The 13,233-nt window shown below is 43.1% G+C and overlaps 1 protein-coding gene across 5 annotated transcripts in view; it reads right to left on the bottom strand.

The window, feature by feature from the left end:
• Positions 1–13,233, bottom strand: part of PPP2R2B (protein phosphatase 2 regulatory subunit Bbeta) — a 495,801-nt gene that overhangs the window by 465,945 nt on the left and 16,623 nt on the right. For 2 of the 5 annotated variants that reach the window (XM_003782071.2, XM_003782067.2), the window contains exon 1: positions 2,016–2,488. The exons of the other annotated variants lie outside the window; for them this stretch is intronic. In XM_003782071.2, the coding sequence (XP_003782119.1) occupies positions 2,016–2,094 (79 nt within the window). In that variant the 5' untranslated portion in view covers positions 2,095–2,488. Of the gene's footprint in view, positions 1–2,015; positions 2,489–13,233 lie in introns of those variants that run through there. 5 annotated transcript variants of the gene reach the window in all.

Below are 13,233 nucleotides of genomic sequence, written 5' to 3'. Positions count from 1 at the left end.
GGGTGCCACAGTGAGGGAGGCACCCCTTGCTTAAGACAGCACAATAAAGAAAATGTAGAAAAGCAAGAAAACGTGTGGGCAAGGGCCTCACAAACAGAGAGCACTTAGCATGTGCTGAACTTCAGGGAGAACTTAATTTATTTAATTATCACATTTAATTCTCCATATCCATAGAAGTAGGTCTTTCTATTTCCACGTTCTAAGTAAGTTTGGTTATGGAGCAGGTAAGTGACTTGGAGTGCTTGCTAGGTAGCTACTCATGCCTTGCCCATTATGCCCTAGGGCCCCCTTCATGATATTAATGTTTGACAGCTGCTAATAACCCCCTTGGCTTTATCAGGTTTATAAACAATTTACATACATGGCTCCCCACCCCCAGCTCCTAAACATGATGATAATGAGTGGACCAGAAAGTGTGTTGACCTAAGAAAAATATTTGTTCTTTTTAATTTGCTAGAATAAATCAGTTACATTTGATTGCAAAAAACAGTTTTAAAAGTTCTCACTGTAATGCTGTTTTTGTGTATCTGGTATAGGGTATCTAGTTTGATTAATATACAGAACAGCAATGAATGGAACCAACCGTTTAGATTCTCAAAGTCCAAGCTGAGGGGAGAGGGCAGAGGTCCCAAGCAGTACAAAAGTAGCTGGGCAGCTTCCAAAACATAGGTTTGGGTTGTTGGTGTTTGGGAAGTTCTCCTGGAGACTTCAGTCTATGCCACCCTTCCAGCCTTCCGTCAATACACACAAATACTTACTAGGATTCTCTCTGTGGCAAAAAAAGATTTTTCAATGGGCCATTTCCTTCAGCCACGAAATGAATTTTCAAGGGAAATATATAGCTGTAAAATATCTATGACGTATCAATGTCTATGAAAAAATACCATCCTCAGCCTCAATTTGAGGGGGATCCCAAAAGTCTACTGCCGTTTTCTGGGGGCACGGAGAATCATCTTAGAGTATAATGTATGCTTCTCATTCTATTTACACAGCTCCCTAATCCCGGGCTCGCACTCTGAGGATAAGAGACAAGTGTGGGTTTTCGGAACAGGCTGGTCACCAGCTCACTCTCAGCGGAGTGTGGCTGGACCCCAGGTGGCGTCCACCACCCTCAGCCTCACTTCAATCAAGTGCTATTTGCAGGACAATCCTTACGGCTGCAGAACGTCCAGCCAGTTGCTTTTCTTGAAATCTCTCTTTTTCTAGGACATAGCAAATCTAAAGAAACAGGCAAATCCTATATAAAAGGTGCATACCCAGCTTCTGACTACAGGCATGTTGACTCCTGCAGCACTTAGTTGAAGGGGAACTACCAGAATGTTTACAAGGCACACACATGGGGATGCATGTCACGTTAGGCTAGAACACACAGCAGAGGAGATCCCCCTACCACACAGGAACTGGGAAACGTATCTAGCTTCAGCTCACCTGCTCTTTAAAGCATTAACTCAGGACCCTCCCAAACCACATTTCCTGCAAGCGCTGAAACTCAGCTGCGTTCTTACTGCCCTGTAACCCAAGTACAGACTGCAAGTGAACCAATCCAAGGATCAACACTTCACAGTGATGCACCGAGCTGATTCTATGTTGCTAATTGCTTTCTTGGGCATGCACCAAGTTATTAAACAGACAGTGACAAAACAGAGAGCTCGGCTAGATGTACGTGGCAGCACCTCCTGAAATTTGTGTTTTCTGAACGTTAGTTCCAATGACTTGTTTGCATGTCAAATGAAAACAAGGGAAATTGGCAAAACGTTTCTGAATTATTTCCTAATCAGCTGTGTCAGCTTTGAGATTACCTGTACAACATTATCACGCTCTTCGGAAAACACTTCCTTTTCCTTGTACAAGACAGAGTGATTTTAAAAGCAGATCTAAGTCTGTCAGCTACAAGCTTTTGCCAGGAACGGCAGTCATGTAGTAGCTACAGAAAGCAGCATCAGCAGAACCTGTGGGAAGTCAGACGCCAGCCCACTTTCCCACCCACCCAGACACTCTCCCTCTCTGGTCTGTACCTTCTGTGTGGCAGCTGGAAGAAAGGATGGTGTTCGGAGGTCTGAAGATGTAAGGCAGGTAACGAGAGAAGCATTTCATCTTCCAAATAAAAAATAAAAATCTAAATAAAAAACCAATCTCCTGAATCCATCAGGATTCTCTCGGCCCTTCAAGCTGGCTACATCACCAATATGTTTATGTAGGTTCTCTCCCAGATCTGCAAAGCTGGGGAGCCCGAGGAATAACTGGAGATGGGTCCCATTTTGCCATCAGCGCCAGGAAGCACTGCCTTACATTTCTGCATGCAGCTCAAACTCAGAAGCCCCCAAGCAAGCCGGGATATAGCCTCTTCATTGGCTGAAGCTCCTCTGAGCAGGATTTGCTGAGTAAGTCAGTTCTGCCTGTAAACACACGCTGAAATGCTCTGCCTGAAACCTCTACCTTTTCCCATGTGGTCAGTTTCTCTTTTAGCAAGAGAAATCCAGCAGGATATGGGAGTACTGAGGATAAGTGACCATCTCTTATTTAGCTCAAAGATCAGATGAAACAAAGACAGCATAGTGTTCCGCCCTGGAGAGAGACGGCTGTGAAAAGGAGCCACCCGTAACGCCGTGGATCTCAGGAATATTAAAGTACAGTGCAATGAAGTGGGTCTCTGTCCTTGCTCCATCTAGATTTAGTGCTATTTTTTTTAATACGAAAGCCCAAACAATAGGACCATTTATCATTTAGGTGAAGCCAAAAGCTGGGCTGAGCGGTTGGTGACAGAGGACTAACACAGACAGATTCTGTGCTCCATGACGGCATTTTTTTCCCTTACCAGCCCTAACAGTGAAGCGGTAACTTAGTTTTGAGTTGTCCACACTCCAAATATAAAGCCATAGGGCAAGAATAGAGGCTAAACTCAAAGGAACTGCCCCTTTACCGGCCCAGGTACCCCAATGGCATACAAAACATGGAAAAAGTAAGTTGATCCAAGGATTACACAACTTTACCAAAACTCTCACTGAGATTTCACATGAGAGAGAGAGAGAGGGAGGGAGAGAGAGAGAGAGATATTATTAAAGGACATGACCGGTCACCAAATACAAGTAGTTTGGGCTCAGGGAATAGTTTGGTTCTGCCCCGTGACAGATAGTGACGTTGGAAGCCTTGTCACTGGAAGGGGAGCAAGCACGGGGCTTCGGTTTGGGGTTAGTACGTTCTGTCAAAGACACTATTGTGTATGATATGGGGAGAGAGGCAAATGTGGGGCATTCAGAGGCACAAAGAAGTAATTTAAATGTCTGTAAAAGAAGCCCGATATTCTTCTGAGAGGGATTTTTAAAAATACAATCTAAAATAAAAAAAAATGTGACTTGAAAATCTGATGGAATAATTCTTAAGCCTTTATAGGCTGTCTTCTTTCCACAAAAATGTTTGATTTTAGTGTTGGAGAAAGGTGCTGGTCTGCCGAGCATTGAGCAGACACTAAGTAATTGTATTGCCAGGCAGGGCCGTGGTGATGTAAACCAGATCTTCCATCAATATGCCACTTTCCTGACTTTGGGACTATTGTGACATGATGACAAACTGCTGGCAGGGCCAGCCCACTGAGTCCCAGGTAATCGTATACCACCTTCGACCCAGGGACTCAGCATGATAAGGCCATCCCAGGTAAGGGGCTGTTAGGCAGTGTCCAGGTGGTCTGGTCTGTTCATGGGGGTAAGCGCCAACTCATGACAGAAGAGCGTATCCCGAAGGGTCTTCCCAAGACATACTTCACATCGGACCTCAGGTCACCAGTGAGGCAGAGTGGAAGGAGTGTGGGCTTTGGGCTCAATCTGAAGACAGAAAGTTTGAATACAAGTGAATTCACTTACTGGTTGGAAAGACATGAGCAAAACTTTAACACCTGTGAGCCTCAGTTTCTCCGCCTATAAAATTTGTTTAAAATGTGTTTAATAGATGGAGAAACAAGGTTTTCTTCATGTATCTTGAAAGAGCCAATAACCATGAAATATCTGGCATATTGTAGGCATTTGACAAACCACTGATATTCCTGTTGTTGTTGGCCTTCTTGAGATTCTGTGGCCATACATACAGCAACCCATGGCAGCTGAAGTGTGACCGCAGTTAGACACATAGGGTCCAGTCCTGTCTTTAACATTGACTTACTGTGTGACCTTGGGCAACTTACTTAACATCTCTCAGTCTCATTATATGTCTAATGAAGATAAAGACAGAATCTCAAACAAAATTCTTGAGGGCAAAATAAATGGTTCCTGTAAAGGGTTTCATACAGTGTCTAGTGCATTGTAAGTACTTTCTAAGTTTAATGATTGTTATCGATCACAGTGGTGTCAGCCCTTAATCACAGTATATTATTGCTTTTATTTTATTTATATTTTATGTTACTTACCCATCTTATCTAAACAAATGAAATCACAAACTTCTTGAGGGAGAGAGCAATGTCATATTCCTTTGTGTATTCCTAGTGCCTAGCCCAATGCCTGGCACAAAGTAGGTGGTAAATATTAATTAATGGATGATTAGATGATGTATCAATGTACACAGGGGAAGCTTCTGGGAGATATCTTCAAAATAGTTTTTTGTGAAGGTCTTTCACAACATGAAGTAGATTAAGCCTATCCAGGGAAGAATAGATCATTCAAACAAAGGCATTATGGAAATTGTGACTAGAAATGCTTCAACTTTAATCGTGCATTTCAGTCTTAGATAAATAGTGGACACTTAGCTAATATGTGTACCTTCTGAGTCATCAGTAGGTAGCCAGTCAATGAAGAGGACGTCAAAGAACTAAGCAAAAATGGAACAGAACAAATGAAAAACTGCCTCCTCCACTAGAAGCAAAAAGACTCACGGAGGTAGTACCTGAGTACCAAACAGGCCCCTCCAAACCAACCAGTACCTCTTAATCTCAATTGAAAACATTTCCCCGAGTCCAAATTTAAAACAGCTGGCTCTGAATTATAATAGGCAAGAGGCAGAAAGCATCAATTTAAAATCTCCTCGGATAGTTTCATCTGATGCAGGCAACTTGCCTGCCATTTTCTCAACAGCCCCATTTTACAGAAGAGAAAACAAGCTGAGAGGATGTAAAAATGTCTCCAAAGGAGATCCAGCATTTCTACTGGAATCACCAGATGAGCTTATACAGAATTCACAATCCCTAAGCCAGCTGATTCAGATTCTCTGGAATCTGAGAATTCAGAGCCCCCAGATACTCTGGGGGTCACAAGGTGATTCATTCTTTAAAGTTTGAGAACCTTTAGATTAAGTGGTTTCATTTCATACTTTGGCTTGACAGGTCTGGGTAACAGAAAGTTTTCCAAATCCCCTTATCCTAAATCATGTACCTCACCATTTTTATCCAATAATTTGTTGCCACCCTGATGATATATTGGACATTAGGCTGAGGACATATGATCTTATCCATGCTCTAAAGGAGTGCATATTCTGTCTGGGGGAAAAAAAATAGAGAGCGAGAAAGAGAGACTAGGTGGGTGTGGCAGCTCACACCTGTAATCTTAGCATTCTGGGAGGCTGAGGTGGGAGGATCCCTTGAACTCAGGAGTTTGAAACCAGCCTAAGCAAGAGCATGCTTGCTCTTGAGTAGAGATAGAAAAATTAGCTGGGAATTGTGATGGGATCCTGTAGTCCCAGCTACTTGGGAGGCTGAGGCAGGAGGATCACTTGAACTCAGGAGTTCAAGGTCGCAGTGATTGAGGCTTATGCCATGGCACTTTAGCCTGGGCAACAGAGTGAGTGTCTCAAAAAAAAAAAAAAGAGAGAGAGAGACTAATGAACTATTTTCATTCAGCTTCATAGGGGCTATGACAGCTGGAAGAGAGTCTGAAAAGATTCTTTGGTATCCTAAGTCCCCAAAAGATCGATGTGAAGAGACTTGCATTTTTGCATTAAGCATTATTTACAAAAAGCTCCCGTTAGAAGGCAATTATCTTACTGGGAGGCAAAGCAAATGAAGAATTAGCAGTCATTAACTCCATGAGTGGAATTAGTCTCTGGTACACCTAGTGCCATCACAGATAAGAGCAGGGTCACCAGGAGAGAAGCTGAACGGAGAGGAGATGCTGTAAGCCAGGCAATGGCAGAGGTGCCTGCCTGGAAGGCGGGCCCAAGGGCAGAAAGACAGCTGTGAAAGGGAAACCAGAAGCCTGGGAGGAAGGAAAGATAAAGGTGACCCATTTTAGGTGCCATGTGAGAAGGTCCCTGGAGTCTGGCAGAGCAGAGTCTGGAGATAAGAAATTCCCCTCACCCCCACCCCCAGATGATTTCCACATGTCATGTTCTAACATCAAATGACAAAAATTTTTTAGAAAGCAATTAATTGGGAGTTTCCTGAGTGCTGTGCTCTAGATTAAGCTGCTCCAAGTTTTTCTTTCAGGGGTCCGTAAACTTTTTAAATAGGGGGTCAGTTCACTGTCCCTCAGACCGTTGGAGGGCCGGACTGCAGGGCCCGGGACAAGTCAGCTGCTAAGCAAGACAGGCAGTGGTGGCAAAAACACCCAGCGGGCTGGATAAATGTCCTCGGCGGGCCGCATGTGGCCTGTGGGCCGTAGTTTGAGGACGCTGGCTTAGACCAACCTTCTGGGAGACAAGGAGTAATCACTTCTGCCCTTCCAAATTCAACCAGAGCCCCTACTTGGGGCCAATGGACTTGGGTCCTCCCAGCTGCCTGTCCGCATGGGTCCTCAGCCTGTTGCATAGTCTCACGGAAGCCCAAGTTTTATGGGAAAGTTCCCTTGATAATTATCTTTTAACCAGTTTTTTACAGTTTTCTTTGGGGGAAGCTTCATCATTAGTTTTTCACTTTCCCAAGAAAGGAACTAAATCCTGGGGTGGGGAGAAATCACTTATTTAAGATCAACCAGGTGGGGTGGTGCCTGTGGCTCAAAGAGGGCGCCAGCCCCATATACCAGGAGGGGTGGGTTCAAGCCCGGCCCCAGCCAAAACTGCAAAAAAAAAAAAAATCAACCAGGATAAACCTGCCCAGGTTTTCACTCTCAAGGCAAAACAAACAAACAAACAAAAATCAAACTCCTATTCATTCTTCAAATCATAAATAAAATGCCACATTTCCAAGGAGCGGTTTCTTAAGGATTCAGATTAGGTCAAATCCCCCTGCCACAGTCTTCCAAATACTATCCTCCCTCTTTAAAACACTCATTCATTATCAAACATAGTTATTGAGCATCTACTTATGTCCGGCACTGCGCATGGTGCTAAGGAATCAATAGTAAATAGGACACATAAAATACCTGCTCCCTTCTCTTGGTATAATACTCATCTCTAACATGTGGCTGTGGTGAGAAGTAAGTGAAGTATTTCAGTAGAGTGCTTAGAAAATGCCTGGCAGGATGAATACGGTATTCTATTACTGTCATAATTGCTATTTAGTGTCTGACACCCTGGCCAGACACTAAGTTGCAAAAGGGTAGAAATTTGACCTTTTACAGCTGAATCCTGAGTTCAAGGTTTTCAGCCTGGAACATATTTCAATAAGTATGTGCTGGGTTGAATCAACTTGAACTGAATAAAGAGATTCTGACAATTCCTACCACACTTCCTACACTCTCTAGCCTATGTGTGAGACTCAAGGCTGAGTAGGTTCTGATCTGGAAGAATGAGGACCGTCTTTGTGGTTAAGTCATTCATCCATTCATTGATACGATTTGACCTTTTTAGCACCTAGTAAATGCTAGGTGCTCTTCTAGGTGGTGGAGATCCAGCAGTAAATATAAACTGAAGTTTAGCTCAGTAAATTTATATTCTTGAAGAAGGACCTGGACAATCCATAACTAAATGTTATACCAACAAGATTATTTCAGATGGGCTCCGTGCCAGTAGCACAGTGGTAACAGCACCAGCCACATACACTGAGGCTGGTGGGTTCGAACTCAGCCTAGGCCAGCTAAAGCAACAATGGCAACTGCAACAACAACAAATAGCCAGGTGTTATGGCAGGTGTCTGTAGTCCCAGCTACTTGGGAGGCTGAGGCAAGAGAATTGCTTAAGCCCAAGAGTTGGAGGTTGCTGTAAGCTATAATGCCACAGCCACAGCACTCTACCCAGGGTGACATAGTGAGACTCTGTCTCAAAAAAAAAAAAAAAATTATTTCAGATGGTGAAAAGTAGAATGAAGAAAATAAAATGGGACATGGGGTAGAAAGTGACTGCATTGCTCAAATGGTCAGATAGGGCTTCTTGGAGAACCTGACATTTGAGCTGAGGTTGAAAGACAAGTTGCCAGCCAACAAGTGGGCTCTGCCCTCTCATCTGCCCCACTATGGCCTGAAATTTACTTTCACAGCAATGCCCTCTTTTAATTTAATTAACTGCATAATTACTTTTAAAATAGTGATTTAATGTTTGCCTCACTGCTGTAATATAAGCTCAGTGGGGGCCTAGATCGCATTGCCTTGCTCAGCCGTGTCGCATCTCTCAGACTTAACAGAGCAGTCGGGAGGACTCGATTCACATTTTTGATTGGCAGTTTGAACTGCTTACTCAGCCAGCTCTCGTGGCACACAACTAAAGCAAGGGGGAGGCGGGCAGCCACAGATAAGACTGCAGAGGACAGAGGGCAGCTCCATGTGAAGCAGACACGACCACGTGGCAAGGGAAGAAGCAGGACCAGAGTGGCACAAGGGGAGATTTGGGTTTTCATTGAAAAGACTATAGAAGGAAGAGTATAGGAAGCCAGGCATATTTTCTACCAATTTTCATCTACCAACTCTCACACTACCTATAAAAAGTAGACACATAACATCTCCTAATTTATATGGGGAAGTGAGAGCAAGTAGGCAATATGGTTTTACTTTCGTTTTAGTTCTGAGCCATGGAAATACAGTTTTATTTTAATAGAGGATAATACAGTCATGCGTCATAAAGATATTTTGGTCAGTGATGGGCTGCAAATATGACAGCGGTGCCATAAAAGCATAATACAGTATTTTTACTGTACCTTTTCTCGGTTTAGATACACAAATGCTTCCCATTGCACTGCAGCCACCTACAGTATTCAGCACAGGGACGTGCTGGACAGGTTTTAGCGCAGGAGCGTTAGGCTGTACGCCATGGCCTAGGTGTGCAGTGGGCCACCCCATCTAGGTTTGTACATTCTGTGATATTCACACAACAATAAAATCACTGAACAATGCATTTCTCAGAACGTATCCCTGTTGTTGAGTGACATATGACTGTGGTAGTAGTAAGAGCAACTACCTGTCTACCCAGAAGAACAAAAATCATTTTACCACAAACACATTTGCGCCAGAATGTTTATTGTGCCTCAATTCATAATTACCAAGTCATGGAAGCAACCTAAGTGCCCATCAACCCATGGATGGATCAACAAACTGTGGTATATGTATAACATGGAATACTATTCAGCCATGAAAAAAGATGGAGACTTTACAGCTTTTACATTTACCTGGATGGAGCTGAAGTACATCCTTCTTAGCCAAGTATCGTAAGAATGGAAAAATGAATATCCAATGTACTAAGTACTAATATGAAACCAAAATATAAACAATTACATGCTCATATGAACAATGAAGCACAAGTATAATCTAGTATGGGGGTAGAGGGAGGCTGGAGCCGGGAGGTGGGAGGGGAGGACGTTTGGCAGAAGGAAGGAGGGCACGTGGTGGTACCTCAGCTAATGTGCACATTGTGAGTTATACACGCCCTGGGGTGAGGGGCTCTTTTATGACCAGAAATTTACCTGGGAAGTAAGAACAATGTAACTTAAAAATTTGAACCCTCATGTTAATTTGAAGTTAAAAAAAAAGAAGAAAGAGGAACCACCACATTTTTGAGTTCACCTGAATTCTTATTAGGATCTAGTCACTCTGCTAAGCATTATACCTAGAATATCTCATTTAATCCTCCTGACAAATCTATAATAAACATCACTATTTCATCTGTCTATAGAGGAGGAAATTTACACAGAGAGGTTAAATAAATTGGCCACTGGAGGCAAGCAGAGAAGCTCAGATTCTAGTGCAGGCTCCCCATTCACTCCCACCCCAAGCTGTCCAATGCTGCCATGCTTCCTGGGTTGATCTTAACTTTGACACTGCAGAGTCTAGTGTAGGACAGAGACCAAGAATTTGATTAAACTTCTATATTTACTTTTTGAGACTTGTGGGCATTTGATTAGGACTGGAAAAATTTACTTCTGTTTGAAAAGAAAGGCTTTTGCCAATGCTACCGTGATCATGTAGGGTAAATCTAACCGCATCCTCACACCTGCTCATCAGTGCCTCCGGAGACCCAAGATGCGTTGAAGGTTTACTGGTCTCAGGACAGGGTGCCAAAAAGACTACAGGGTTAGATGAATGTGTAAGGAACATAATGTAAAGGTGAGGATGGAGAGGAAAGAAGGAAGGAAATTCAGCAATAAAATATTACAGAAGGGCCAGATGAAAGTAACAGGTGCAATACAGCCTAGGGAACTCTCACACCTAATGGGGCTATGGAGATGGATTCCAAGTAGACCTCCTGGAGGCGACAGGCCTTCAAGGACAGCGAACATTTGAATAGGAGGAGATGTAAGTGGGCTGAGCATCCTGGTAGGAGGGAACAATAAGAGCAATAGTTCGACTAAAATAACTCAGATTCACTCGTTTCCCTGTGTACTCTAAATTATAAAACATATTTTAAACATATAAAGCAGATTCCAACTACTATGTTTGGGATATTTGCTAATGAGCTCTCATCTGGAAATAGTGGACTTCAACCCCCCTTGACCAAACTGGACAAAACCCAGCCTAAATATTCAGTATGGTAATGCCTCAAAGCTTTCACAAAAAGAAAACATTCCACAGTAAATCCAGAATGTTCTCCCTGTTTTTCAAAAGGAATTGTCTTATCTGCTTCCTTCCAGGACAGCTCTGGGTTTTCATTAAACCATGAGCATTATGGAAAGAATCACTGTGCTCATATGATGACAATATATTTTTAAGGATTTCTCTGACTGTGATATCTATTTTAGCATTGCAGCAGTTCCCAGGATTAGCCAGAGTGCTTCCTTTTGGACAGAAGGGAATGCTGGAGGATTTTATAGCAACCCAGCACATGAATGCAGGTGGCAAGATCTTAGCTCTCTGACCCATAGCCTACCCCTTAGATGCACAGAAATGGCATTTGAGAGATTGGGTTTAATGTCTTTTCTAGAAAACACTTTTAACCCAATTTCTCCCTAGGTTTTTGAGAGGCCATAATGGTGAATCTCTTAGGAGGCAGCGGTGGAGAAAATGTTCTACCTGTTGTTCTCGAGGTAAGGAGTCAGACTTCCGCAGGAGGTCCACACTGTACGCAGCAGCCTAGAGGGTATTTTCTAGTTCAAATTTCAGGCCTTTAAATAGGGTATGAACTCAATAGTCATCTACATCTGGACTTCGTCTGGAGCGATTAATACACTTACATTCCCTGGTCATTTTTATGAGCTTTGCTACATGGAAGGATTTCTCCACCTCAGCGCCATCGTGACATTTTGGGATAGGTTAATTGTTTGTGCAGGGGAGGGCACTGTCCTGTGCATTGTAAGGTGTTGAGTAGTAGCAGCATATATGTCTGCCTCTCACTACAGTCATGGTAATTCAAAACATTTCCTGACACTGGAGAATATCCCCCGGGGTGGGGGGTTCAATGACCCTCCCACATCCCAAATTACAAATCACTGCTTTATAGCAATATGGCCTCAGAGACCTGGGCTGTGATAATGACCATATTAATTGTACAGAAGGCAGCAGAAAGGAGATCTGAGATCCGACTGCAACTTTTCATCTCTTAGTTTCCTAATCTCGCTCTCCCACAGATCTGGTATATAAATCCTATGAATCAATGTTCATAAAAGTGATCTGAAAATTTAAAAATATAAGATTGTTGCCCTTTTGTCTAACCTGGCTCTTTAGGCAACCGCTGATACTGGCACCTTGAAAAATAACATCTATGCTCTGCAGTAAATCATTTGAACTTAAAGGAATTCCATCAATCAAGTATACTGACAAGGAACTGAACTTAGCAGTAAGAAATGTCATTCTTGCCACCAGAACGAATGTCCTCAGTCTCCTGCTGTATTGGTCTTTCTTGCTGATTGGAAAGCTGATATTCTTTCATTCATTCAAGCATGTGTTTACTCAATAAATATTTGTTAGGCATTACTCTGTGCCGGGCATGGATGCATGTACAACTTGGAGTTGTGCCTAAGCAAGTAGTCGTACAGACCTGTTAGGTATGGCCCTGACTTCTCCCAGAGTGTGATCTAGTACATTGCAGTGCCTTGGTAAGTGTATGATGGATAATATCCAGGACCTCCTAGAAGGACCACTACGCTCAGAGTTCAGGATTAAAGAAGACTTACTAGAGAAAATTAAAGTAAAGCTGAGGCCCACATGACGAATAGGGGTTGCGAGAGAAAGAGAGGGTGAAAAGTACTTTCAGCAAAGACAAGGGAATGTGTGCAGTGCTGGAGGTGAGGGAATATGGCATTGTGGATGTGTGGTGCAGAGGATGTGGGCAGACTGGTGAACGAGGCTGGGAGTATCCTAAGAAGGATAGAACCCATTACAGGTTTTGGGCAGCCCAGGGACATGTTTGCACACCGGAAACACTACTTGAAGAACAGGTTGGAGGGGGTCAGGACAAGGAGGAGGTGGGAATAAACCTGGGAAGCTGCTCCATTATTCAGAGAAGAGAAAGTGACATCCAGACCAGGGCAGTGGCAGTAGAGTTGGAGAGAGGAACCCAAGAGATTGGCCTATGTAGGTCAGTGTTTTTCTACCTTTTTTTGTTTCAAGGCTCACTTAAACTTCTAGTCAAACTTCCACAACACAATTAAATTATGTTGATCCAAAAAAGAGTAAAAAAAGAATATACTGACTATCCTTTGAAATTCTTTCAAAAAATAATTTAATTATCTTTAAAAATGTTGTGGCATGCCTAAGATCCTCTCATGGCACACCAGTTGAAAATCACTGATTTAGGAGGAAGGAAGATACATGAGATAGTGAGAGAGTACATGAGTGTGTGCGGTCAGGGAAGTCAGGAAGGCGGAGCCAAGGATGGCCCTCAGGGCTTGGGTGGGCTCCTGGTCAGAGAAACGGGAATTGGTCACTGCCACTGCTGAGTTGCAAAACTTAAAGAATGTTTATGAAGCTCCTGCGGAGCTAAGTGCCAACACACATTATCTCATTTAAATCTTGCAAT

The sequence above is a fragment of the Otolemur garnettii genome, unplaced genomic scaffold (genome assembly GCF_000181295.1).
Source record: "Otolemur garnettii isolate 467f Iridium unplaced genomic scaffold, OtoGar3 scaffold00003, whole genome shotgun sequence".
NCBI lineage: Eukaryota > Metazoa > Chordata > Mammalia > Primates > Galagidae > Otolemur > Otolemur garnettii.
The sequence above is the reverse complement of the archived record's forward strand: the minus strand, read 5'-3'. Positions and strand labels throughout refer to the sequence as shown.